We start from the raw sequence: 26,798 nt of genomic DNA on the forward strand, positions 1-26,798 counted from the left end.
TGGAAATGCAGCAGAGCGCTGCGCTCTCCCATTGGCTGCCCGGGGCTGTCAGTCGGCCGCCGCGCGGGGTCCGGCCATATGCTATAAAGGCGGCGAGGGCTCAGCCGGCTCTAGACCCGCGGAGCCGCGGTCGTCGCGCAGCGTCTCCGCTAGGCCCGCCCCGTGCAGCGCCATGAGCCAGGTGAGGGTCTGGGCCGGGCGATGGGTGGAGGGGCTGCGGGGGACCCTCTGCCCCCCGACGGGCACCCGCGCTCAGCTCCGTGGATTGGCTCGAGAGATGCTGGCGTCGGGGGCTGGTGACTCCTTCACCCCTGGCTGGTCGAGGGAGTGGGGGAGCCGCTTCCAGAGGGCTGGGCCCCCCGGCTCAGCCCCGGCCCCCTTAGCATCACCATCAGTGAGCCCTGGGGCTCTGGCCCCACCATTGGAGACAGGATCCTCCCTAGCTGGTGTCTCTGCCCCCTTGCAGGGGCTGAGTGTGCCCTAGGAGGAATAGAGGTGGGCACTGGGGGGTGGCTGGCCCCAGGTCTTCCCTACCTGGTGACAGCGAAGCCCTGGGGAAAGGCTGCTGATCATATGGCTGGACGTGGTGCAGTCAGAAACTGGCTGGGCAGAGGGCAGCCCTTCTGAGACCCTAAGGTGCCCCTCCCATCACTGCCTGGGCTCTGTCCCCGATGGATGAGTCCCTGTGGGTGGCTGGGGGCCAGGGGAATCCAGCACCCAAAGCCTGCTGTGTCCCGAGTCCCCCTGCCTGACTAGGCAACGCTGCATGTGGTGGGGATGCAAGGGGGGAGGTGACCTCCCATCCCAGCTACACCCTCGGCAGGTAACGCCCCTCCCCCACCTACACAGCGGCAAGTGTGATTAGTGGTATCCTGGCGACCGGAGTGCTTGGTCCAGGTGGAGCCGGCCCTGGGCTCTGTGTGCAGGGCTCTGGTGCTCAGTGTGAAAGTCCTGCTGGTCCCAGGCTTGGCCACTCTTGGGACAGCTCCACTCCAGCTTAAGTCGAAGTTTAGCACCAGCCCGGAGCTGCTGGGGGTGCCCTGGCACCCTAACCTGGACCCACCTCAGCTGGGCTCTCCCATCCGCAGCTGAACACTGCTGGGCTGACACTTGTTGGGGGTGGTGGTGGGGGAACATGAGGCTGACGTCACTCTGCAGGGCTCCCTTGAGGGCAGTAACTGCAGAGGCAGCCCTGGGCTGGCTGGCCGGCCTCCGCCCTGTGACACTGTCCTGCCAGCGCCAGGCGAGGGGCAGGTAAATGTGCAGGTGATAGGAAGATACAGAGAGAGGGGTCTTAAGGGGGCATGGGGCTCCCTCCCCTGGGGAGGCGAGAGCAGGTGGGCAGTGCTCAGGATCCCCAGATCCTGTCCTAGGGCAGAGGAGGCTTCTGTCTGCATGGCTCATACAGCCCTGGGCAGAAAGTGCAGCCAGTTAGTGCCAGGGGTGTTGGGAGCTGTCATGATCCAGGCACAGCCGGAGGGCCTGGCAAAGAGCACCCTGCAGTGACACCGGGTCTCCGGGGCCCTGAATGGAAGCGGGTCTGAGTCTGTTCCTGGCTCTGTTCTCAGAGTTTCTCCCTGTGGAGATGAGGCAACAAAACGTGAAGTGAGAGTTCCAGGCTGTGGTGCGTCTCTAAAGGGAGACTGTCAGAGGAAGGGATAGGGATGGACAGACGGAGGGAGAGACACGCACCCGGAGTGCAAGCCCCAGGGTTGGGCTTTCTGACCCAGCTCTGTCCATTGGCATGGAACCCCCAGAAGCTCTTTGCAGACAAGAAGAAAAGGAGTACTTGTGGCACCTTAGAGACAAGGTGTCACGGAGTCCCTGGGCGATGCTCTGGAACTGCTCCCCATGAAGCCAGTCAGGACTCTGGGGCAGTCGCCTTCCTGTGAGCAGCCTGTCTTCAGGACACAAAGCTCACACAGCTTCCACCTTCCTGAGTCTGACCTCGGAGCATTCAGCATCCTCTGCCCCTCCGTGTGCTTCCCACAGCGAGTCCGCTCAGGCGGGGCTCCTGGGGAAGCCAGAGGGTCCTGCACCCCAACTTCGCAGTCAGACGTGACTCTCAGCCAGCCAGTAAAACAGAGGTTTATTAGACGACAGGACCATGGTCTAAAACAGAGCTTGTAGGTGCAGGGAACAGGACCCCTCAGCTAGGTCCATTATGGGGGGCAGTGAGCCAGACAACCACGTCTGCACTTCACTCCATGTCCCAGACAGCCCCAAACTGAAACTCCCTCCAGCCCCTCCTCCTCTGAGCTTTCCCCTTTCCTGGGCCAGGAGGTCACCTGATTCCTTTGTTCTCCAACTCTTTAGATCTCACCTTGCAGAGGGGAAGGGCCCAGGCCATCAGTTGCCAGGAAACAGGGTGTTGGCCATTGTCTGTGTCCAGACCCCTGCACACACCTGCCCTCTAGGGCTCTGCAATGATCATACACCCTTACCCCACCACCTAGGTACTTAAGAACTGCATAGGGGAAACTGAGGCACCCCCACACTATTCAGAGGAAACATTAAGAACAGTCCCACTTCGTCACACAAGGGTATTAAGCTTTTCCTATAGGAAGCTTGTGTAGGGTCCTGCTGAAGTCAAGTTGCAGCTTTGAGCCTGTGGGGTGATGCAGAGGTGGAATGAAGTGTGGCTGCAGTGTGGATCCCCCTGGGGCTCATAGCATGTGGGGCAGAGTGTGGCTGCTTGGCTGATTCACTGGTGCCAAAGTCTGCCTGACCCACTGCACTACCTGACCCCAATGCGCCAGGCTCTCCTGCACCAGCTGCCTGCTCCAGCCCCACTAGCAACAGCTCCTCAAGTGGCCACAGGCTGCTTCCCGGCTGTGTGTTCACCAAATCCCAGGTACCTGTTGCTGTAGAGGAGGGAGCAGCACAACGGCGCCCCCCGGGGGACGGAGCACTCCTGCCTCTGACAGCTGGCTAGAAAAAAACAGAGGTGTCCCAAAATGCCTGGATCCCTCCAGGCTGGCACTGGGGCCGGTCCCTGCATGGTCATGCAGCAGGGAGGAGCTCAAGCAAGGGTTGTTAGGACACCTGGGTTCTCTGTCCCTTGCACTGTGTGAGCTCCCTTGCTGGGCTGCTCCTTCTCTGCTGGGGGGTGGGGCACGGTGCCTCCCTGCAAGCTGAAGCTTTGCCCAAGAAACTCTCAGACTCCCCGCCATGCCCTGCATGGCAGGTGCTGTGGGTGGGCGGCAAGTTCACTCTCTTCCTCCTGTGTCTCAGGGGTTTTCTTTCATGTGTTGGCCACAGGGACTTCCCAGCTGCCTGTACATGCGCCCTGCCTGCGAGCTGTGCGGCACAGTGAGAGGGGCCCAGAGCGCCACCACCCTGCTCCAAAAGCCCAGGCCCTGACGCCTGAGCAGGAGAATCCCCATCAACCATTAGTAGTGCAGAGCCGGTGACCTGGGTTGGCAGGGCTGAGCCCATCTAAGAGAGGGCAGTGGTAACATGTGCAGGAGCTGGCATTGCCCAAGGGGAGGCCCTGGCAGTGAGGGGGGGGGTGTGGTGAGGGAGAGGTGTGTGTGCATGGGGGGGGTGAGGGCACTGGAGGGCTGGGTTTGGAGCAACTGCCTGTGTAGGTCTCCCAATCACAGAGATCCCCCTGATCAGAGGCCCCAGTCACATGATATGTCTCCTGGCTACAGATGGGGTCAGAGCTGGAGCCCAGCAATTCCAGCTCCTCCCACTCCCTGCTACAGGGCAGACACCCCCTCCCTCACAGGTGGGATGCTCTCCCCCCCCCCCCCCCCCGACTAACCCTAACCTGCTGATCCCTGGGTTGCTCAGAGCATGGTCCCCACGGCTTGATGGGTGAACCCTGCCATACCATGTGCCTCCTGGCCCCACTTGCTTCTGGACCAGTGCTGCTCTGATCACAGCCACAGCCCTGAAGGGAACAGGTGGGGCCTCCCTTCTCCTGTCTGAGGCAGTGTGTGTCTGGGGGAGCTGCTGCTCTGGGATGGCGAAAGGAGGAAGAACATAAGAACGGCCACATTGGGTCAAACTAAAGGTCCATCTAGCCCAGTATCTGGTCTTACGGCAGTGGCCAATGCCAGATGCCCCAAAGGCAATGAACAGAACAGGTAATCATCAAGTGATCCATCCCCTGTCATCCATTCCCAGCTTCTGGCAAACAGAGGCTAGGGATACCATCCCTGCCCATCCTGGCTAATAACCATTGATGGACCTATCCTCCAGGAACTTATCTAGTTCTTTTTTGAACCCTGTTTGAATGCCATGTTCCTCTGCAGCTCACCTGTTCTGCCCCATTAACTGCTCTGCCATGGCTGAGCCAGCAGCCTTCATTGGAGGAGCCCATGGGGCTGTGGGTTGGGATTGAGCGGCACTGGCAGAGATGGGGGTGTAGAGTCCCAGGCTAGGCGCTGTGAGTCAGGAGTGTGGGGCAGTGGCAGAGAAGGGGGTGTGGAAGGCAAGCATAGTGGGGCTGAGGGTTGGGATTACAGGCCAGCGGTGGAGCTTGCCTGGTGCCTCCTGCCCCCTTTGTGGCTCAGCTCAGCCGCCTCCATAGGTGCCAAAGCTGCCATAAGCTGTGGGAGACCCAGTGCAGGGAAGCACAGCATGTGCCTGGGGCTCTGAGCGGCTCCCCATGGGGCTGAGTGTCGCTCCCTCAGAGGAGTCTTGCACTCTGGCTGTGATTGGCTCATTCTTCCCCTGTGGTGGTGTCCCTGGCTCTGATGGGTTGTCTGTCCTCTCCCCTCTGGACTCTCCAGGATGGGCACACCTGTAGGCTTGCTCCTCTACCCCGAGTGCGAGTGCTGGCAGGCACTTTCTGGGACAGAGGGAAGAGAATCTCCCAACTGTCCCAGCTATTTGGGGAAAGTCCTAAGCTGACCTCCAGGGGCGAAGCGGCCTGAGACGTGGGGCCAACTGGATTCAATGGTTCCAGCCCTGAGCTCTGTGGCTGGGGCCGGTCTCTCTCCTGCTGGCCGAGTTGCTGACGATGCAGCCCTGGTGCTGCCTGGGCCTCGGCGTGGCGTTGAAGACGTGCCAGGAATGGATCCAGTAACGGCTCTGCCAGCTTGCATCGGGCTGAGTCTGGGGCAATGGGTGTCTCTGAACTCGAAGCCTGAAGACTTCACTTTGATGGGCCTGAAGTGGCATGTGTCTGGGTCTGGCAATGGATGGAATCAGAACCGTCCCTTGTGTGTCATAGGCCCTGCACCACTTGCTGCTGCCAGAGATGCTCCCTTGGCTCCTGTTGGGACAGCAGGACAGGCGCTCCGTCACTGCCACTGTGTGAAGTTCTGACTGGCTCTAAGTGGCCTAGTGACCACGCTGGGTGGCTGGGGCAGTGTTACAGCACTGGCAAGGGGGCCTTTGGGTGGGATGCTACATCCCAACAGCTCTGTCCATACTGTAGCACCATGGGCATGCAGCTGCCTCTGTGGTGGAGCAGCCAAGAAGTGCATAGCAACAGCCCAGCGGTGTGGGGCCGGGGGTGGGGTGGGGGGAAGGGTGTTGTGCAGAGCCCCTGCTCATGCCCCGGGGATCCAGCTGACATGTGTGGAGGGCAGGCAGGGCTGGTCTGAAGGGCTGGCTGAGCAGGAACTGTGGCGTTGGGAGCTGGCAGAACAGCAGGGAATGGCTCCGGATCCAGTGCTGAGATTCAGACTCCAGTGCCCCCCAGCACTGGTGGGCTCTCCAGGCTTCACAGGGCGTGTGGGGGGAGGGGGCTGCCCCTACAGGCCCTGGTGAGGAGTGGAGGGGGCCCCAGGTGTTACCTGCTGGAGCCCATCTCCAGCACATGCACAGTTGCTGTCTCCCCCCATGCTGGGCTCACAAAGGGGGTTCAAAGGCTCCCCCAACACTGCCAGCCACTGCTGCTCCCACACCACCTTCCTCCTTGTTTGGGGTGGTGTCCTGCATGCTGATCAGCACTGGTCTCTCTTGGGGCTGTCACTGGAGAGACACTGTACAGACATTGTCCCTGCCCCACCCCTTACGCTGCCCCCTGTTGGGAAAGGCTGGGACTGGCGTAGCCTGGAGCCCCCCGCCTCCCCTGCCAGTGCTCCTGTCCTGCTCCCTGCAGTACCCCATGAACAGGGATGAAAAGCCCCTGGCAAGCCCTTGCTCATCCTGGCTAGCTGTGGTCAAGCCCTGTTCAGATCAGGAAGGGAGGGAATGTCATCTCGTGATTAGGGCAAGAGCCTGGTGCTTGGGGCTCCTGAGGCCCATTTCTAGCTGCGGGCTGATGTTGGCTGGCATGTCTGTTCCCATTGCCCCTGGCTGAGGGCTCAGAACTGCTCTGTGGTGTGCGGTCACCAGCCAGGGGCTGGTGCCGAAGGGGGTTTGTAGTGGGCCTGGGCAGGGGGTTAGACAAGTGGGGTAAGACGCTGCCTGTTGCAGGATGTGAGCCCCTGGCATGAGCCCAGTAGCCCTGGCTCAGCCCTGCAGCGCCCAGTCTGGCAAGGGTGCAATAGGAGGGCATTGTGGGGTGCCCAAAGCCAGTGCCCCTCCTGTCTCCCAGGGCAATACCCCTTCTCCATGCTCTGCTGGGCACAAGGCACTTCTAGGCAATGGCACTCTGCTTTGTTGAAGCAGGTGTGTAGCGAGTTCTCCTCTGGTTCAAGTGGCAGGGCCTGGGCTTTGGAGCAGGGGCCAGGGCCCTGATGGTGTGAGCATCGGTGATGGGCAGCTGCAAACTCCGGGGCGGGGGCTTCCTGTTCCCAGGCCCTGCCTGCGGGGGAAGCTGCCTGGACAGACTCAGCTCTCCCCCAGCAGGGGCTGCTGTAGGGGGTGGGGCAGGAGCACTGGCCTTGTGGGGAGCTCCTGGCTACTCCAGGCCTGGCAGGGCTCACTGCATGCCTGGTGTAGTAGGCGCACTGGGGAAGCACACAGCTGTCTTTAATCACCTAGAACAAATGGCTCCAGACAACGGTTCTGTGACTGAGCCGAGTCTGAGATGGAAAATCCCAGGCAGGTAGCAGAGCATGTCCCCAGCGCAGGGGAAGCCGGCTGTGCTGCACGTGGGGGGAGGGGGGACTGGCAGCCTCTAACTGCAGCAATCCGTCTTGCGGAAAAATACATCTGAGCCGGGAGCACCTAGGGGCAGCGCTGAGAGGCTGATCCGGGCCAGGGGAGGTGAAACCCGGCCCAGTGAGTGACAGGTTGGAGTGGCGCGGGAAGGCGAAGCTAGGGGGATAATGAAGAGCCAGCCATGCAGTGCTGGGATCCTGGAGTGGAGAACCAGGTGCTGGGGGCAGGGGGGTTATCTGTCAGCAGCTGGCAGCCTGGTGTGCTCTGGCTTTTAGGGTAATTAGGAAGCCTGTCCTGGGAGGGGGGATTTTCTCATGCTGAGCGGCTTATTGGTCGAGCTTCCCCAGCCTGCACGGAGCTATGGGCATGGTGCCCAGGGGGAGGAGGCTGACACCCCTGCATCTCCAGGTCTGGGCTCTCCGCTGTGCTCGTCAGCAGAGCGGAGGGAGCCCTGCCCCATCCCTCTTGGCCTCCCCTTCTCCCTGGGACTGTTTGTCTTGGATGCTGCATCCACCGTGCCAAGGGGCTGGCAGCGCATGGGCCCTTTTCCCATATAAGGGCAGCTTTGATGTCTGGACCCTGGGGCCGTGTCGGGGCAGGCTTCAGAGCTGGGCAAAGGGTTGTTACAGTCATTTGGCCCTTACATGTGCTCACAGCAGCTCAGGGCTCTGCGGCTTCCATCAGGGTTGGACCCCTTTTTCTGGGGCAGCCCAGACACGCTGCCGAGGGGGGCTCTTACGCCCCAGAGCAGCATCGCTGACTCCTCTGCTCCTCCCGCCTCCGGCTAGCCTGCCCAGCTCAGCTGCGCTTCTCCAGGACTGGCTCTGCCTCCGAGGTTCTCTGTTACAGGCCGAGCTCCTGCCCTTTTCCTGTGGGCTACTGAGGCAAGTCCCTGGGAACTAGGCTGAGCACTGGGTCTGCTTGGGCCCATCTCACGTGGTCACGGGGCGAACCAACCCCCGCCGCCCCAGGCATGGGGAAAATTCTGCACTGGATCCATCCATGCCGTGGGGGGCTGGGCTGGGGGCTGCAGGGACAGCAGGGCTTGTGTGCCACAGGTTTCAGAGCAGGGGTAGCCAGCAGTCAGGAAGGGGGTTTTGCCAAGGGATAGCAATGCATGTGGGCATGTGGTGCACGGTGCCCATCTCTGGGACCACTGGTCTGTGGCACCTGTGGCCGGCAGTGTTCTCCAATGGATACAGCACCACATGGGGATGTGGGAGACCTGGGCCTTCAGTGTGACCTGGGGCAGCGCCTTCCCCTCTGTCTCAGCTGTATCACAGGAGGGGAACGGCCCCAGGTCTGTTTAGTCTATTGGCCTCTGAGCTCTTCAGCACAGGGGGACAGGCTCTCGCTGGGTGTTTGTGCAGGGCCTGGTGCCCTGAGAGGCCCTGATCTTGGCAGGTGGGGTGTCTGGTGCCTTGGGGCACCCACAGCTAGGGCAGGGGTGTGTCTGTGTGATGCCAGGGGGGACCCTGGTCTCAGTCGGGGGGGCTGTGCGTAGCACAGTAATATACCTGGATGGCCCCACATGATGCCCCTGTATTGCTCAGGCCCCTTTGGGGTGAGAGGCGCTCCAGTTAGCGCTAACAGGTGTGGTCCCTTAGCTCAGGTAGCTGCAGAGCCTGGCTGGGATCCCCACAGCTGCCCAGGCAGGGCTGTTGCTGCCAGTGGGGGCTCATTGGGGCTGTGCTGCTCCACAACCCCCGGTCAGGGGTAAGAGCCCCATGCAGACCCCATCCTGCTCCCTGGCAGGACCAGGAGCAGCTCATGCACTGCAGCCCAGCCTGCGGGGAGGGCTCCAGTGCCACCTAATGCTGGGGTGCAGCTGTCCCCTGCGCTGGGCCGTGGGGCAGGGGAGTGGAGTCGGGCCCCAGGCTGTGCAGAGGCTGGTAGTTATCTCAGCAAGGGGCTGTGTGAGTAATGGGAGCCTGTCACAGGCAACAAAGAGCTGGTTTGCTGCACGGAGCTGCCAGCTTGTGCCCCGGGGAGAGTCACAATGGAGTGGAACCAAACTCCTTCATGAGTGCTTTCTGGGGCGGGGGGGAGGACATGCCCTGAAAACAAAGGGGAGCCACTCTCTCCCTCAATTCATGGGAGAAGGCAGCAGCACCCACCCCTCCCTGCAGAGGGCACTGTGGGGAGCAGTGTAGACTTTTGGGTTCAATGACGGTAATGTAGGGACCCTAGTGCCACTCTGGGGAGCTGAAAGGGGGATGGGCAGGCTCCCAGGGGTGCACAGGGCAGGTTTAAGCACCCTTAGAAATCAGAGCAGTGATGTCACTGCTCCCAAGAGCAAGGCCGGGTGGGGGGGTGGATCAACAGCCAGAGATGGACCTCCTGCCACGCGACTGGGTATGTGCCCAAAGCCGTGTGGGGCAGGTGGGAGCCGGGCTTCTAATGAGATCAAAGCCAATAGAGAGATTGCTAAGTGGGTTAGAAATGAGCCTGGTGAATGGAGCCGGGGAGGGGGAGCGGGGCCTGGCCCTGCATGCGGAGCCCGAGCACTGGGCCCCAGTCAGAGGCAGAGCAGGGGGGGAGAGGGTACCCCTCCCCACAGCCTCGCCCATAGCCCCAGCCTTCCCCTGGGGCAGGATGCCAGGACTCCGGCTAATCCCCGTCCTCATTTCACCTCCCACCCTTCCAGCCCTGGTCCTGCAAGCGGTTCGGTCCCAGGCAGAGCAGCTCTGTCAGCCACAAGGGAGGGGCGGGACGGATCCTTCCCCAGCCTTTAGTGGGGGGGATGAGCTGCAGACAGAGGCAGCCTGCCCTGGGGCATCTCCCTCCACTGTGAGCCCCTCTCCCTGCACCAGGGGTGGCTCCCCCCCCTCTGACCGTGTGGGCCATGTGCCCCCCACTCTTCTCCCTGCCCCGGTGCAGCTCCCCCCGCCCTGACCCTGTGGGCTGCACGCGGGGCTGTGCTCTGGCTCTGCCTCCACAGCTCTGCTGGCATTTGCACAGTGGGAGTTAACAGCTTCATTTACCATACCCCCCTCCCCCCCCCAGGGAGCAATAAACAACCAGCTGCTGTAGCCACACAGCATCCTGCCAGAGGGGAGGGGGAGAGGCCCAGGCTGCAGCATCCCATCCTGGGGCTGGGCTGGGGGCACTGAGGCATCCCATCCTGGGGAGCGGGGCTGGGCCAAGGGGCTGCAACATCAGGTCCTGGGAGGAGGGCAGTGACCAGGCTGGTAAACACAGTGCAAGCAGCTTGGGGCCCTAGCAGGAGAAGCCTGTGTCTGATGTAGGGCAGGGCGGGAGCCCAGGTCTCAGGCAGAGTGGGAGGAGCCCCCAGGGAAGGGGGGGCCCACAGCCCCAGGCTACTGCTGCCCGCTGCTCTTGGGCATGGCTGTGGATCATATCCCTGCCGATTTGGTCTCCTCTCTCTCCATCAGCCCCCGGCAGCTCTGTCTGCTCACACCCCACCCGTCCCTGTCCCTCTGCTCCAGACACTCTGGATCCCAGGGCCCAGCTCCATGGCCCCATTCGGTGTCAGGGGGTGGGGCTGCCATATAGGCCCCTAGGAGCAGCAACAGGGCCTCCCTGCCTCCAGGGATGGTAGCCAGGGTGGCTGGCTGGGGGACACTGTTCTCCTGCCTCTGTCCTCACCCAGAGCCTCCTGTGGGGATTGGGAGGGAGCCCCTCACTGAGGTGCATGGGACCATCCACTCTTTCTGGCTCTGTCACTGGTGTTATGTACCCCTAGGGAAGCTGTTTTTGTGAATGGTGTGTGTGCGCGCAGGGCTGGTGCAAGGAGATTTCACGCCCTAGGCGAAACTTCCACCTTGCGCCGCCCCCCCACCTCACTGCCCTGGGGCAGCTCTCCCCACCGCCCCCTCCCCTCAGCTCAGGAGCCCCCCCGCGGCAGCTCTCCGCCGCCCCCTCCCTTCGGCCTGGGGAGCTGTGTGCAGCAGCTCCGTGCCGCAGCTCACCTCTGCTCTGCCTCCTCCCCGAGCATGCTCCGCTTCTCCTGCCTCGCGGTGCCAATCAGCTGCTTGGCGCGCAAGCCTGGGAGGGAGAGAAGCAGAGTGGGGCAGTGCTCAGGGGAGGAGGAGGAGGAGCAGAGGTGAGCTGGGGCAGGAAGCGGTTCCCCTGGGCGCCACCCCACCCCAGTACTTGCTGCAGGCGGCCCTCCCCGCGCCCCCCTGCCCCAGCTCACCTCTACTCCACCCCCCGCCCCCAACCACTTGGTGCCCTAGGCGACCGCCTAGTTCGCACCGGCCCTGTATGTGTGTGTGAGTCTCTTGGCAGTGGGGCCACCGCCTCCCCAGAGCTTTCCCACACAGGGTGGATGGGGGAACGCAGTAGAAGTAACATACCTGGACTTCAGCAAGGCTGGTGACAGTCCCACATGACATTCTCAGAAGTAAACGGGAGAAATGTGGGCTCGACGGAACTGCCATTAAGTGGATACATAATTGGTTAAACGACTGCAAACAAAGCAGAGCTGGAATGGTGTCAGATGGGAGGGAGCTCTCAAGCGGGGTTCCACAGGGGTCTGTTCTGGATCTGGTGTTTAACATCTGTATTAATGACCTGGTTGTAGGAATACAGAGCACACTGATCAAATTTGCAGATGAGACAAAGCTGGCAGGGGTGGCAAATGCTTATGAGGCTAGAGCTAAAATGCAGAGGGATCTTGATAAATTGGAGAACTGGGCTATACACAAGAGAATGAAATTTAACGAAGACCCATGTCAGGTGTTACACTTAGGGAAGGAAAACCAAATGCACAAATACAGCCTGGGGGATGCCTGGCTTGGCAGCAGCACTGCTGAGCAGGATCTGAGAGTTGTGGTGGTGGATCACAAATTCAACATGAGTCAACAATGCGATGCTGTTGCAAAAAAAGCAAATGTAATTTTAGTTTGCGTTAACAGAAGCAAAGCCTGCAGGTCACAGGAAGTGACAGAACTGCTTGACTCAGCGCTGGTTAGGCCTCTACTGGAGTAGTGAGTCCAGTTTTGAGTTGGTCACCCCTGTATAGAAAGGATGTAGAAAAGCTGGCAAGGATCCAGAGGCAAGCAACAAAGATGATCAGAGGGAGGGAATGCAGGCCATCTGAGCAAAGACTGAAGGAACTGGGTATGTTTAGTTTGGAAAAGGAGATTAAGGGGGAATATGATAGAGGCATTCAAATACTTGAAAGGCTGTCATAAAAAAGATGGAGAAAATTTGCTCTCTTGTCACGGAGGGCAGGACAAGAGGCAATGGGTTAAAACTATAGCAGATTTAGATGAAATCTCAGGGAAAAACTTCCTAATGGTAAGAACAGTAGTGCAGTGGTTTTCAATCTTTTTTCATTTGTGGTCCCCTAAAATATTTTGACTGGAGGTGCCGCCGCCTTTGGAAATCTCAGGCATAGTCTGCGGTCGCCCGGGGGCTGTAGACCACAGGTTGAAAACCCTGGTGTAAACCACCCAAGACAGATGGCTCCAGTCACCTTTTGGAAACCTCCAGTGAAGGAGTTTCCATGACTTCCGCAGGCAGTCTGTTCTGTTGTCCTAGTGCAGTGGTTTTCCACCTGTGGTCTGCGGACTATGTTGGAGATGCCCAAAGGGGGCCGTACCTCCATTCAAAAACCCCTGGTTTATCTCATTGTGGGGCCCCAGGAGCGCAGCTGCAACCCAGGGCCCCTGTCCCGTTCCCACCTTCACAACTAGCTGCCTCACCAGAGAGGGCGAGGCCTGGGGAGACTAGATCACTTTTGGGCTGAGGCAGGTTGGTGGAAAGCAGGGTGGGGGGAAAGGCTGGCCCTGCTGCTTGCCCTGGGGATAGCAGAGCCCCCCGCTCCAGTGCTGCAGGCAGAAGGGGTCATGGGTCAAGCCTTGCGTCCACCGCCCAGCCCCAGGTGGGTCCTTGGGGTGTCTGGGCTTCTCCTCTCCTGCTGCCAACCAGGCTGGGTGATGGGTTGATTCTCCCTGCCTGGGGTTTGCAGTGGAAGCTGTCTCATTGGGCACTGAGCTGCTCATCCCTGGTGGTTGGGATCCAGTTCCCCCACCGCATATCCCTCCTGGACATCATGCTGCTGGCGCTCACTCTCAGGGGAGCCAGGAGCTGGGGCACTGGTGGAGGGGCTGGTTACTCAGTGGGATCCAGATTTCTGGCCATTGGCGTTGACCAGGAGCCGCACTCTACAGCACACCACGTGGGTAGAGGCAGAGAGCTGCAGGTCACTGGGGAGTGCTGGGCCCTGTGCTGGCTAGACTAGGGCCCAGGATTCAGCAGAAGCCGAGGGAGGGAGAAATGGCCCACTCTCTGTTAGCTCCACAGAGTGCAGATCAGGCCCATCTCTGGCCCCAGCAGTGCCATAACACTCTGGCTGACCGCATGGGCCATGGGGGGCGGGGGGGAAGCACAGAAAGGCTGAGCTGGGGCCTAGAGCCCTGCTGGGACTGCTCTCTCCATGCCAGGCCGTAGGGAGCCTCTGTGTCGTGCCACAGGCCGGGAGCCAGAGGACCATGTTTAATTTGTAATGAAAGGAGGGCCGGGGCTCAAGCAATTTTTTTTTTTTTAACTTTCATACCTGACGTAGCAAGCCCAGAGGTGCCAGGGCTATGAACTGCCAAGCCCAGAGGTGATGTGGCTAAGCCCTGGCACAAATTAAGCACTGAGCACAGGGTCTGTCTGGGTCCAGCAGCATCTGTGGAAGATCCATGGTGCAGCAGATATCCCTGCCAGCGCACATCCTGAAGCACTCTGCCTGGGGCAAGGCCTGAACAGCAGCCACTAAAATTAGACAGTTTTAAAGCAGCAGGGTCCAGATAATTTGCATCCAAGAGTTTTCAAAGAGCTGGCTGATGAACTCGCTGGACTGTTAATGTTGATTTTCAGTAAGTCTTGGAGCACTGGGGAAATTCCAGACGACTGGAAGAAAGCTAATGTTGTGCCAGTTTTTAAAAAGGGCAAACAGGATGACCCAAGTAATTATAGGCCTGACAGCAATCCTCAGCAACATGCTGGAGTGGCTGATACCCAGACTCCATTAATAAAGAACTGAAGGAGGGTAATGTAATTAATGCAAATCAACATGGGTTTATATAAAATAGACCCTGTTAAACTAAGTGGATACCTTTTTTTGATGAGATTATAAATTTGGTTGATCAAGGTAACAGTGTTGATGTATAGACTTTGGTAAGGCTTTTCTCTTGGTACCACTCAACATTTTGATTAAAAAACTAGAAGGATATAAAAGTAACATGGCACATATTAATGGATTAAAAGCTGGCTACCTGATAGGTCTCCAAATGTAACTGTCAATGGGGAATTCTCACTGTGCAGGGGTGTTTCCAGTTGGGTCCTGCAGGGATCGGTTGTTGGCCCTGCACTATTTAACATCTGGAGTAAAACATAAAATCACCACTGATAAAATCTGCAGATGACACAACAATTGTGGGAGTGGTAAATAATAAAGGGTGTGGGTCACTGATACAGAGCGATCTGGGTTGGTTGGTAAACTGAGCACAAACAATGTGTTTTTAATATGGTGAAATGTGCACATCTACGAGAAGAAATGTAGCCATACTTACAGAATGGGGGAATGCTGGGAAGCAGGGACTCTGCCCAAGATTTGGGGGTTGTGGTGGATAATCAGCTGAGCATGAGCTCCAGGTGGGACGCTGGCCAAGAGAGCGAAAGCGATCATGGGGTGCATAATGGGAATCTCGAAAGGAGCAGAGAGGTGATTTTATCTCTGTATTTGGCACTGGTGCAACCGCTGCTGGAATCCTGTGTCCAGTTCTGGTGTCTCTAATTCAAGGAGGGTGTTGATAAATGGGAGAGGGCTCAGAGAAGAGCCACGAGAATGATTAAAGGAATAGAAAACGGGCCTTATAGTGACAGTCTCAAGGAACTCGATCTATTTAGCTTAACAAAGAGAAGGTTAGGGGGTGAGCTGATCAGTCTAGAAGTACCTGCATGGGGAACAAACATTTGACAATGGGCTCTTCAGTCTAGCCAAGGAAGGTCTAACACTGAAATGGCTGGAAGTTTGAAGCTAGACCAATCCGGACTGGAAGGAACGGTAATTAACCATTGGAACAAGTGACTGAGGGTTGCAGTGGATTCTCTGTCACTGGTCAGTTTAAAATCGAGATGGGATGTTTCTCTAACAGCTCTGCTCTAGGAATTAGCTGGGGGCAGGTCTCTGGCCTGGGTTACCCAGGGGGTTAGACTAGATGAACACAATGATCCCTTCTGGAATGGGGATCTCTGCAGGACTCCTGGGAGTTGCCGTTGAGGTGTGTGGTGGGCAGAGCTGCCTCCCTGGCTGAGCCCCTAGGATCCCAACTGCTGCCAGATGGAGCAGTTGTGGGGGAGGGGAGGCGCGAGTGTGCTGTATAACGGAGTTTCACATAAAAAGAAAAGGAGGACTTGTGGCACCTTAGAGACTAACCAATTTATTTGAGCATGAGCTTTCGTGAACCACAGCTCACTTCATCGGATGGAGGCGACTGACTCGATGTGCCCCCTACCGGCACAGCCAGGGGGCGCTCCTGGCTGGGACTGGCTCAGTGGGCTCCCTACCGGCACAGCCAGGGGGCGCTCTTGGCTGGGACTGGCTCAGTGGGCTCCCTACCGGCACAGCCAGGGGGCGCTCTTGGCTGGGACTGGCTCAGTGGGCTCCCTACCGGCACAGCCAGGGGGTGCTCTTGGCTGGGACTGGCTCAGTGCGCTCCCTACCGGCACAGCCAGGGGGTGCTCTTGGCTGGGACTGGCTCAGTGCGCTCCCTACCGGCACAGCCAGGGGGCGCTCTTGGCTGGGACTGGCTCAGTGCGCCCCCTACCGGCACAGCCAGGGGGCGCTCCTGGCTGGGACTGGCTCAGTGCGCCCCCTACCGGCACAGCCAGGGGGCGCGCCCGGCTGGGACTGGCTCAGTGGGCTCCCTACCGGCACAGCCAGGGGGCGCTCCTGGCTGGGACTGGCTCAGTGGGCTCCCTACCGGCACAGCCAGGGGGCGCGCCCGGCTGGGACTGGCTCAGTGGGCTCCCTACCGGCACAGCCAGGGGGCGCTCCTGGCTGGGACTGGCTCAGTGGGCTCCCTACCGGCACAGCCAGGGGGCGTGCCCGGCTGGGACTGGCTCAGTGGGCTCCCTACCGGCACAGCCAGGGGGCGTGCCCGGCTGGGACTGGCTCAGTGCGCCCTCTACTGCCACAGCTGGGACTGTCTCCCCGCTACTGCCTGGCCTGGAGGATGCTGCCTATTGGTCCCGCTATTCGAGCGGCTGCGTATGGGGAGCTGATGGGGCAGGTCCCAGTTTGCACCTCAGCTGCACAGTATGTCCGGCCGCTGGGTGTGCACAGACTCTGCTGCTTGACCAAGCCAGCAGGGTCCTCCAGGCACGCGTGGGGTGAGGCCCTCCACGACCAGGACTGCTAGAAGATGATCACAGCAGAGGCAGGGAGCTCTCAGGTTCTGATTAGAAAACACAGAGACGGGGTGGCCCCCACAGGCTGTGATCCATGGTCCCCTCCCCGCCTGTGCCAGTCCCTCTTTGCTGGCTGCATGATCCACGCCCCCTCTCCAACAGCTGTTACCCCAAGCCCCCTGGTGTGGGCTGCTGGCAGGAAGCCATGGCAGCTGTGTGCCAGGGCGGGTAGTGCCAGGGTGCCGGAAAGCCTGGCTGTGCACAGTATGTGCTAACAGGCGCCTTCTCTCCTCTTGCAGCTCCGCTCCAGTGAGTCCCCAGCCCCCAGCCAGGCTCCCGGCAGCGAGGAGAAAGGTGAGTGAAGAGGCCGCCTTGCCGCAGCTCATGGGGGGGTTGGCGCTGTGCCCGGGGGGGGGGCAGGGGGGCAGTGCGGTGTATGAACAACTTCCATCCAGCGCTAGTTACTATGCGCCCTCTCCCATTCCTGAGTCCATGTCGCTGGCACCATGGCTGGGCGTCACCTTGACTGCTCTACGCCAGTGTGTCTATGTCAGGGACTGGCCCAGGGCACCTAGCTGGGGACGGAATCGGTTTCATTTCAGGGGAGCAGCTGTTCGAGGTCAGGCCTCCGAAACCCATCAGCCCTGCGGTCACCTGGGCGCTGAGAAGCACTGGGCAGAAGTTAACCGCCCTTGGGGGTGAGATGATGCCCCGCCCTTGTAAAGTGCAGGCCTTGGCAGGGCTTAGAAACTCACTGGTAGGACTCTGCCCTGGCACAGACCCCATAAGTGGATCTAACAATCTGGTGGCTTCCCCCGGGGCAGGGCTCTGACAAATGCTTTCTCCAAGACTAAGGAAACTCCCAGAGCAACAACTATGGAGCTGTGCTTGGACCCGTCCAGCTCCACGTGGGAGTCGCCCTGCCCTCCTTCCCGTGCCGTGGTGTCCCTCAGTGCAGCTCAGCGCCGCACTGCTGCTACTGGATGCTATGTGCCCACACCACGGCATGTGCAGCCAAACTGCATAGACCCCCACAGGCTTTCAGCTCCTCTGGCTGCTCCCATCCCTCAAGCCCTGTGCCCCAGTGGGTGTGTGACAGGTTGGGTTACAGAAACCCCCTTAGTCTCAGCCCACCAGATGGCAATTCCTACCTCTGAGCCCATTTTCCCTCTGGCAGCTTGGGACTTCAGTGCCCTGCCTGTTTGAGCCAGACCTGCTAGCCTGCTGCACACCCAGACCCAGGTCTGAACCACATCCCCAAACAGCTGCGGGCTTAACTGAAAACAGCTTAAGAAGTGTTCCTGTCTCTAACTCTCAGATGTCCAACTCCCAATGGGGTCCAAACCCCAAATAAATCTGTTTTACCCTGTATAAAGCTTATTCAGGGTAAACTCATAAATTGTTTGCCCTCTATAACACTGAGAGAGAGAGAGAGATGCACAGCTGTTTGCCCCCCTCCCCTGGTATGAATACATACTCTGGGTTAATTAATGAGTAAAAAGTGATTTTATTAAATACAGAAAGTAGGATTTAAGTGGTTCCAAGTGATAACAGACAGAACAAAGTGAATTACCAAGCAAAATAAAATAAAACACACAAGTCTAAGCCTAGTACAATAAGAAAACTGAATACAGATAAAACCTCACCCGCAGATCTTTCAATCAGCTTCTATCACAGACTGGACGCCTTCCTAGTCTGAGAACAATCCTTTCCCCTGACAGTCTTTGTTCCAGCTCAGGGGGTAGCTAGGGGATTTCTCCTGGCTGCAGCCCCCTTTGTTCTGTTCTGCTCCCTTATATATCCTTTGCATAAGGTGGGAATCCTTTGTCCCTCTCTGGGTTCCCACCCCTCCTTCTCAATGGAAAAGCACCAGCTTAAAGATGGATTCCAGTTCAGGTGACATGATCACATGGCACTGCGAGACCCCAAAGCCTTCATTCCTCAGAGCCTGACTCACAGGAAGGCCTGCCTGCAACCAGAGCCATCCAGTCAATTGTCCTGGTTGATGGGAGCCATCAAGATTCCAAACCACCGTTAATGGCCCACCCTTTGCATAATTACAATAGGCCCTCAGTTATATTTCATATTTCTAGTTTCAGATACAAAAAGATACATACACACAAATAGGATGACCACACTAAGTGGATTATAAGCTTTGTAATGATACCTTACAAGAGACCTTTTGCATGAAACATATTCCAGTTACATTATATTCACACTCAGCATATTTTCTTAAAATCATATAGAGTGCAACGTCACAGGGTGTTTCCAGAGGCAGGGCTCAGGGGATCCAATACAGCAGAAAGAGGGACACCCCCCTGCAAACACCCCAGGACTCTCATCTGATTGACCTGGGGCAAAGCTGGTTTGAAAGAGGAAGCTAATTCCCAGGGTAGTTGTGCAGGGACTCCCGTTCCCTGGGGGGGAGACAGAGCTGCCCCTGGCTTCCCCAGCCCGCGTCTGCAGGGGGCCAGCGAGCAGCTCCCCATGGTGCGGCAGTGGGACAGGGATCAGCCGGTCTTACTGCTGTCTCGTCTAAGCCAGCCAAGTCGCTGCCCCCCACCAGCCCTGCCCGGGCATTGGTACTGGTGGCATGAGAGCTCAGCAGAGCATGGCCCTGCCCTTCATGGCACGTGCCTAGCAGATCCATCCATGGGGCAAAGGGGCAGAGTCGTCCCCTCCCCCTGACTCTGTGCACTTGCCATGGGGAACATTGAGTCCATTTGCCATCCAGTGGGCACATGCTGCAGGTTGGCACCAGCGCAGCCTCCCTGCCAGCTGCACCCGGCTTGGACTGGAGGCAGGCACAGGCGGGATGGGAAGGGGGGACTTACAGCCCCGGGTCTCCCCTGGTTTTCTTTCACCCTGGGGAAGAACCCTCTCTCCTGGCTGCAGCCTCTGAGTGCTGGAGCTGCCCCGCCACCGTTGCACCTCGTTAAGTGCTTGGCACTAACGAGGGGCACGCGGAATGCCAAGCCTGACCCGGGCCCTCAGCGCTGCACAGGGAAATCGCTGTGACGAGCACATGACCACTGAGGGAAAAATTGGTGGGTGCTCTGCACCCACTGGCAGTCAAGCTCCCCTCCCCTCCCTACCCCCCCCACCTTCGCCTCCTCCCCTGAGTGCGCCAGGTCCCCACTCCTCCGCCTACCTCCCAGTGCTTGCCGCCGCCAAACAGCTGTTTTGCAGTGTAACAAGCTCCAAGAGGGAGGGGGGAGGAGTGGGAATGCGGAGCCCTCGGGGAGGAGGCGGGGCCAGGGTGGGGATTTGGGGAAGGACTCCAATAGGGGCAGGGAGGGGGCGGAGTTGGGGCAGGGACTTTGGGGAAGGGGTTGGAATGGGGGCAGGGCAGGGGTGGGAGGGGGCGGGGTTGAGCCAGGGGCAGAGTGGGATCGAACACCCACCGACGCCAGTAGAAGTCGGCGCCTATGTGTGGGGCATGTAGCTGCCATTTTTGCACTCTCTCTCCTCTCTGTGCCAGCCTGCAGCACGCCCTCCCCCACACACCATGGGGAGCTGCCCCCAGCGTCCCTTCACCCGGCCTGCATGCCACGCCATCCCTGGCTGCTGGGGCCATGGCTGAGTCCTAGGTCCCCGCTGGGCCTCTCCCCTACACATCCAGGAGCCTGGGAGGGGGACACTGGGCACAGGCAACTGCTGGAGAAGGTTGGGTTGGGGGACTGGAGTGCCTCTCCTGGGGGACAATGAGAATGGCCATACTGGATGACACCGTGGTCCATCTAGCCCAGTTTCTTGTCTGTACACATGGTCAGTACCAGAGCTTCAGGGGGTATGCACAGAACAGGGCAATTATTGAGTGATCCACCCCATCTTCCCCTTCTGGCAGTCAGGGGTTTGGGTCTCCCCAAGCAAAGGGTTGTGTCCCTGACCCTGTGGGCTTCTAGCCATTGATGGACCTATCCTCCAGGATCTTAGCCAGTTCTTTTTGAAGTCCAGCTATACTTCTGGCTGTCACAACATCCCCTGGCAATGAGTTCCACAGGTTAGTTGTGTGTTGTTCCCTCGTTTGTATAAAACCTTCTGCCTGTTCATTGTGTGAGGGAGTAAAATAACACTTCCCTAGAGAGCAGTCAGATTTTATAGACTCTATCAGGTCCCCCTTAGTCGTCTCTTTACTGAGCTGAACAGCGCTAATCTTTGTAGTCTCTCCTCAGCTGGAAACCGTTCCAGACCCTTGGTCACCTTTGCTGCCCTTCTCTGAACCTTTCCCAGTTGCACTATTTCCTTGTGGAGACGGGGTAACTGGACCTGGACACAGTATTCAAGTGTGGGGACCCCCTGGATTGCTGTAGTGGCGTTCTGATATTTTCTGTCCCTTTTCTAGAGAGACAAGGGGACTGAGGTAATATCTGTTGTTGGACCCACTGCTGCTGGGGAGAGAGGAAAGCCGAGCTCCTAGGACCTTTCCCAGCCCTGAAGAAGAGCTCTGTGGAGCTGGCAGCTTGTCTCTTTCGCCAGCAGAAGTGGGTGCAAGAAAAGCTATCACCTGGCCCACGCTGCCTCTCTAACCTCCTGGGAGCAGCCTGGCTGCGGTAGGTCCCAACTTCCCTAGCCGCGGGAACGCTGCTGCACGTGGAGTGGACGTTTCCAGAGAACTGTCCGAGGGGATGCCAAGACCTCGTTTGGGAGTGGAAGTAGCTAATTTAGACCCCGCCAGTGTATACGTTGACTTTCCCAATGTGCATTACTTGGCATTCATCAGCATTAACTGAGCAAGATCAAGGATGCTGATAGGGGAGGCAAAGCCCATGGGAGTGGGGTGGGGTACTTCCTATTGCACCCAGAGTTTTGGGGGACCCTGGGCAGTGGGGGGCTGGTCCTGTGGGGGGCTGGATGCTGGCAGGAGTTGCAGGCTAGCACCCCCTGCTGCCCTGAGCGGTGTGGGCCCCTGCGGAGTCGCAGGGGTGACTGCCAGCTGGTTCTCCCTGCAGCCAAAGCCGGGAACGCCAAGAAGGTGGAGGAGGAGGAGGAGGAGATAGACATCGACCTGAACGCTCCCGAGACTGAGAAGGCCGCGCTTGCCATCCAGGGCAAGTTCCGCCGCTTCCAGAAACGGAAAAAGGACCCCAGCCCCTGAGCAGCTCTCCTGCCCCATCCCCACAGTCCCCCATCCCCCCTCTACCAGCACAGCCCCGTGTTTGCTCGCTCCTGCCCAGCCCAGTGTGGGCTGTTGGTATTTTGCACGTTCTATGTACCTGGTTTCAGGGGACGAGGGGCTCCCCAGACCCAGCTGCACCCACATGCCAAGCTCCTGCCTGGGAAAGCAGGGCATCCTCTCATAGCCATGATGTCGGCACAGCAGGATCCTGGTGCCATCCTCACAAAGCCATGAAGGGGCCATGGGCCCTAGGATGGACAGGGGGACTCCCCCCCACCCCGACTGGGAACAATGGAAACCCCTCCCCCACTATAAACAAGGGGGACCCCCCCAACTGGGAACAATGGAGACCCCCATCCCCCACTGCGAACAATGGCGACCCCCTGTCCCCCAATGAGAACAATGGGAAACCCCCACTCCCCACTGGGAACAATGGGGACTCCCTTCCCCTCCCCCACTGGGAACAATGGAGACCCCTCCTCTCCTACTGCGAACAATGGGGACTCCCCCTGACTGGGAACAATGGAGACCCCTCTCCTCCATTGAGAACAATGGGGACTCCCCGCCCTGAACTGGGAAGAATGCAGCCCCCTGCCCCCACTGCGAACAATGGGGACCCCTCCTCCCCCACTGCAAACAGTGGGGACTCCCACCTTGAGTACAGTGGGTGTGGCTGGGTGCCAAGGTGTGGGGAGGGAGGGCCCTGGGGGCGCTAGGGATTGGGGAGAGGCCGCGAGCGGGGCACAGCTGTGAGCAAGAGGAGGTAGCAGAAGGTGGCTGGGATTGACGCGAGATGAGGGCTGGGTAGGGAGAAAGGAACGAGTGAGCCAGAGCCGGAGGGGGTGGCATTCCCCAGGGGGGATAGCAGAGGGGAGCTCCAGGCACTGGGAGCCCATGGTGCGCCCCCCACCCCCCCAAAAAAAATTAAGAGAGGCACCAAGTCCCTCCCAGCCTAGGCAGGAACCCTAGGGGCTCCCCTCTCTCCCTTCCAGGGCCCCAGTCCATGCAGCATCTCAGCCGCTTGTCCCCCTCCACCCATGCCCTTCTCAAGCCTTAGGCTGACACCGTCCCACCGCTATGCCCCCTGCTGCTGGCACAGCCACCCCAGCACTGTAAGCCCTCGGCGTTCCCCAGCATTGAATTCAACCTGCCTCCACCCCAGCCCGCCGGGAGCTGCAGCCCGAGCACCAGGGAGCGCCGTGCAGCTGTGAGCAATTGGAGAGGCCAGGCCGCACCGTGCCCTGGCCGCAGCACTGGGGGGAGAGCTCCTGCCTGGGGAGACGATGTGGCCCGCAGTGTGGACACAGCTGCTGCGAGGACTGGCTCTTTTAGCATGTTTACGTAATAAAACGTCTGGGAACAGTGGCCGGCCCGACGTGTGCTTCGTGTGGTGCTGGGGCTGGCTCAGACAGGCCGGGCAGTGGCAGGGTGCAGCACCTGGGCCAGCCGGATTGTCATGGCCATGCTGGGACCCCAGCCAGGGGACCAGTCGCTGCTGGTCTGGGCGGTGGCCATGCAAAGTAAAACCCACAGGTGGACCCGGGCTCTGGATGGGACCCAGCCACTGAGGGGACGTCAACACCACAAAACCCCTGCGGTGGTGGCGGGTCTCAGAGCCCAGCCTGGGGCTCGCGCTAGGCCACTGACACTGGTATAGACGCTGCCGCTCTGTCTGGCGCACACCCCTCGCCGTGGGGCGCAGAGCCTGAGCGCCACCCCTCCGGGCACAGCTATCCTGCCAGCTTAAGTGCCCTAGCGCGAGCCCAGCAGCAGAGCCAGGCGCTCAGAGGTGCCGCTGCCGGGTGGGTTTTGTTGCAAAGTCGACATCCCCCTAGCGACCAGGGGCATCGTGTCCCCAGACCCACCCAGCCTCGGGCCACGCAACCCAGGGCTGAACAGACCCCTCGGTGCTGTCTGTAGCGGCGCTCTGCTGCCATGGCCCAGGGCCACACTCCCAGCTCTCCGGGGCCGGGCGCACCCCTCCGCATTGGTTCCTGGGGCACAGCCCACCTGTGTCGCTGGCCAAGGGGAAGCGCTGCCGGCCCATCGCCTGAGCTAGGCACAGTGTGGCCCAGGGCCCTTCGCCCGGCTGGGCAGGCAGCCCTGGGACATTGCGCATGCTGAGGTTTCCTCTGGCCTGTGGGCAGACGAGCCCCACAGTCCCATCGTCCCCTGGGCCGTCCCTGGGGTGTAGCAGCCGGGACAAGCATCTCTGCTGTTATGACGGGGCTGTTGCCGCACCAGGACTGATGTGCCGCATAGCGCACGCACAGCACCCACAAGCCTGTGCGGGGGGAGCCAGGTGCCCTGTAGGGAGGCTGAGCCCCGGCATGGTGCACCTGTGGAGGGCAATGGTTTGAACTAGCTGTGCTGTAAGCACTGTGTTACCCCAGTGCACCAAAGGGGAAACTGAGGCACAGACCGGGACAGTCACAGAAGCTGCCCTGGGCCATGCAACTCGTGGCCCGTGCTCTTGCTCCTCATGGGATTAACATCCAAGCTCCTACTTCCTTATCCTCCAAACATGTCGCAGGAGCTGCCTGCCTGACATGGTGTTATGTGACTCACAGGACTCAGCAGCAGGGTTCCTGGGTTCCAGGCCTGACTGCGCTTGACTCGCTGGGCAGGTCGTGATTCAGCCTGATCGCAGTTTGCCCCTTTGTTACACGTGCCCCCATTTATAAGCCACTTTCAAAGCCTCAGCGGTAGAGCCAGGCCATATGCAGCTACTTTCTCCCAATGCCCGGCATAGCAGTCAGATGCCTTCTTCCCGCCGTGTCCCACCACCCCAGCTGGTGGCCTGGGTGAACATTTCAGGTGCTTTCTGTCAGTTTGTTTCATGCAGTCCAGGAGGCTGGCCACCCCTCGCAGTCAAGGCCCCATGGCCCCAAAGGCATGTCTGTGTGGAACACACCACGCTCCTGAGCTACAGATGAGGTGGAGGAGGAGATGCTTCTGTGGCAGAATGAAAGAGAAGGCTGGGTTGGGTGCTCAGCTGTGTCATAGGCCCTATACTGTTAACACCTGGGGAAGAGTCTCCTTTAGTTCCAGTAGCAGGAGCCCATGGAGGGACAAGAGAATGGACAGTCTAGCCAGTGTTTCCCTGTGCAGCCGTAGCACCCCAGGGTGCCCGATTTGTCCAACACGCTTGTTGAGCTGCACAGCTAGCTTCAGTACAGGCCATGAGGTGGCAGCTCCTGCCTGGAGGCTGGGTCCTGTGTCACTGGGGATGGCTCTGCTCCTGCAGCCTGCCCCTCTGCCCAGCTGGTGTAAGGCTCATGGGGACAGGGCGTGCCCGGCCCTGGGTCTCTGCAATGGTGCCAACTGCACTGCATTGACTGGGTGGCCCTTAGTACTGGGGGCAGAGCCAGGGGAAATCCCCTGAGAAATGCCCCTGAGTCCAGGCTCCTCCAGGGGCAGACAGTATGACCTGGGAAAACCGCTCTGCATGGCCCAGCCACGGTGCCACGTCCTGCTTAACGTCATGTTTGTTCAACGCTCGGCCTGTTTGCGTAGCCTAGCCCTGGCCAGAGCGTGTCTGAGCCAAAGCCTTCCTGGGGCTGGAGCCAGCGCCCTGCGTTGCACGTGTCTCCCCAGGCACATGCTGCACCTCCCCCTCCTTACGCCCCCCCCCCATGTATTTCACCGTGCACATGCCCACCTCTACATGCACCCCTGCCTGGAGCATGTGTGTGCGCGCACACACACACACCCCCGTACTCCCTGCTATGAACCCCCCCATCCCTGTACAGGGACACGTATCTCCTAGCGCACACACTGCACCCATATATGTGCATGCACACACCTCCCCCCAGCCACGTTTCTGCACACACGCATGCCTGGACACCCCTGTACACGGACACTCATGCACACACCCCTCTCACCACATGCACGGCACAGATCTCTCCCCCAGCCACATGCTTCTGTGCATGCACCACCCCCCCCAGCTGTAAGAGCCGCCCCGCCCCTGCTCCCCCGGCCCATACCAGACTCATTCTGCACAGGGGGAGAGGTGCTCCACTTAGCACCAGTGTGCTGGGCCCTGGGTCACGTCCCCCAGCCACCAGCCCACAAGCTCAACAAGTAGAACCACTAAGGGTGCCCCTGCACTGCCCAAAGGGGGCGCTACCCTGAGCGAATGTCCAGCCCTGGGCTGGCAGGGTGCTGGGGGGTGGGGGTGAGGCAGCCCAAGCCAGGCAGGCTGCAGTGGGCAGGCAGCAGTGCAGCCATAATTAGGCTCATGGCTTCATGCTCTGTCCTGGCTCAGCTGCAGACCCCCAGCACAGCACAGCTCGCCCATGGTGCCCAAGGCCAGAGATGCTGGAACTAGGGGTGCAGGGGGTGCTGCAACACCCCCTGCCTTGAAGTGGTTTCCATTATATCCAGGGTTTACGGTTTGCTTCAGTGGTTCTCAGCCCGCCCTATATGGATTGTTCCAGCCCCCCTGCACCTGGAAGGGGTGGGGTTCTGGGGAGATGGGATTGGCTCCCCCAGTAACTAGCTCCTGCCCCTCCAGTGCTTTGGCTGGAGGCCATGGCTGCTACCCCTCAGGTCCTGGGGGATTTCGCATGAGCCTTTGTCTGAGGAGCTGCTCCATAAACACCCCTTCCCCGTAGCTTACAGCTACACAGCCTCCCCCAGCCCCGCCCTTCTGGCAGCCAAGGTGGGGAGGGGGCACTGGGTACACCTGCCCCTGAACCCCAGCAATGCTGCCCTACAAGGATGACATGAAGCAGGCACCCCCGCAAACTACTTCCCATGACCCCCCCTGCACCCCACCTGGTATGTACGTTGCCGATGTTATTTATCCCCACTCTGTAAAGTATGTGCAGCAAAATCCTGCTCCACAATAATGGGCTTTGCCACCCCTTCGCTCCCCGACCCAATTATTCCAGCCTGGCCCCTGCAGGGCTGCCAGCGTGGGAGCAGAGACTAGAGCCCAGAGGCAAACCCCATTCAGCGCCCTGAGCCATCTCATCCTGCCAGCGTCGGCTTTCCTTCCCCACTCACCTCTGGCAGCCCTTTAGCCCAGGCCAAGTGACTCCATTGCCAGGGGTGCTCTCACCCTGGGAGAGCTGTAAGACCCAGCATCGCTCCGGCTCCCTCCCTGTCCCATAGCCCAGCCACGTGGGTTTCGGTCTCTACACTTTCCCCCAGCATCTGTCCAGCCCAGCCCAGCGTTCCCCTTTGTGATAGCGAGGGGCCCCTAGCCAAGCACAGGATACCTGCTGAGCTGTCACGAGTGTTGCAGACACAGGTGGCCCTGGCCCCGGCCTTAGCCCTGCTGGCCTTTTTGGGGCTT

At 59.6% G+C, this 26,798-nt stretch overlaps 1 protein-coding gene across 3 annotated transcripts in view; it reads left to right on the forward strand.

Moving 5' to 3' along the window:
* The window catches only part of PCP4L1 (Purkinje cell protein 4 like 1), a 40,464-nt gene extending 17,609 nt beyond the window's left edge, over positions 1–22,855 (forward strand). The window contains exons 1-3 of one of the 3 annotated variants that reach the window (XM_074938197.1): positions 7–181; positions 16,677–16,731; positions 21,330–22,855. In XM_074938197.1, coding sequence (XP_074794298.1) covers positions 173–181; positions 16,677–16,731; positions 21,330–21,475 — 210 coding nt within the window. In that variant the 5' untranslated portion in view covers positions 7–172 and the 3' untranslated portion in view covers positions 21,476–22,855. Of the gene's footprint in view, positions 1–6; positions 182–7,133; positions 7,223–16,676; positions 16,732–21,329 lie in introns of those variants that run through there. The other 2 variants (XM_074938196.1, XM_074938195.1) reach the window with 2 other exon arrangements.
* The last annotated feature ends 3,943 nt before the right edge of the window (positions 22,856–26,798 follow it).

The sequence above is a fragment of the Natator depressus genome, chromosome 24 (assembly GCF_965152275.1).
Source record: "Natator depressus isolate rNatDep1 chromosome 24, rNatDep2.hap1, whole genome shotgun sequence".
Taxonomy (NCBI): domain Eukaryota; kingdom Metazoa; phylum Chordata; order Testudines; family Cheloniidae; genus Natator; species Natator depressus.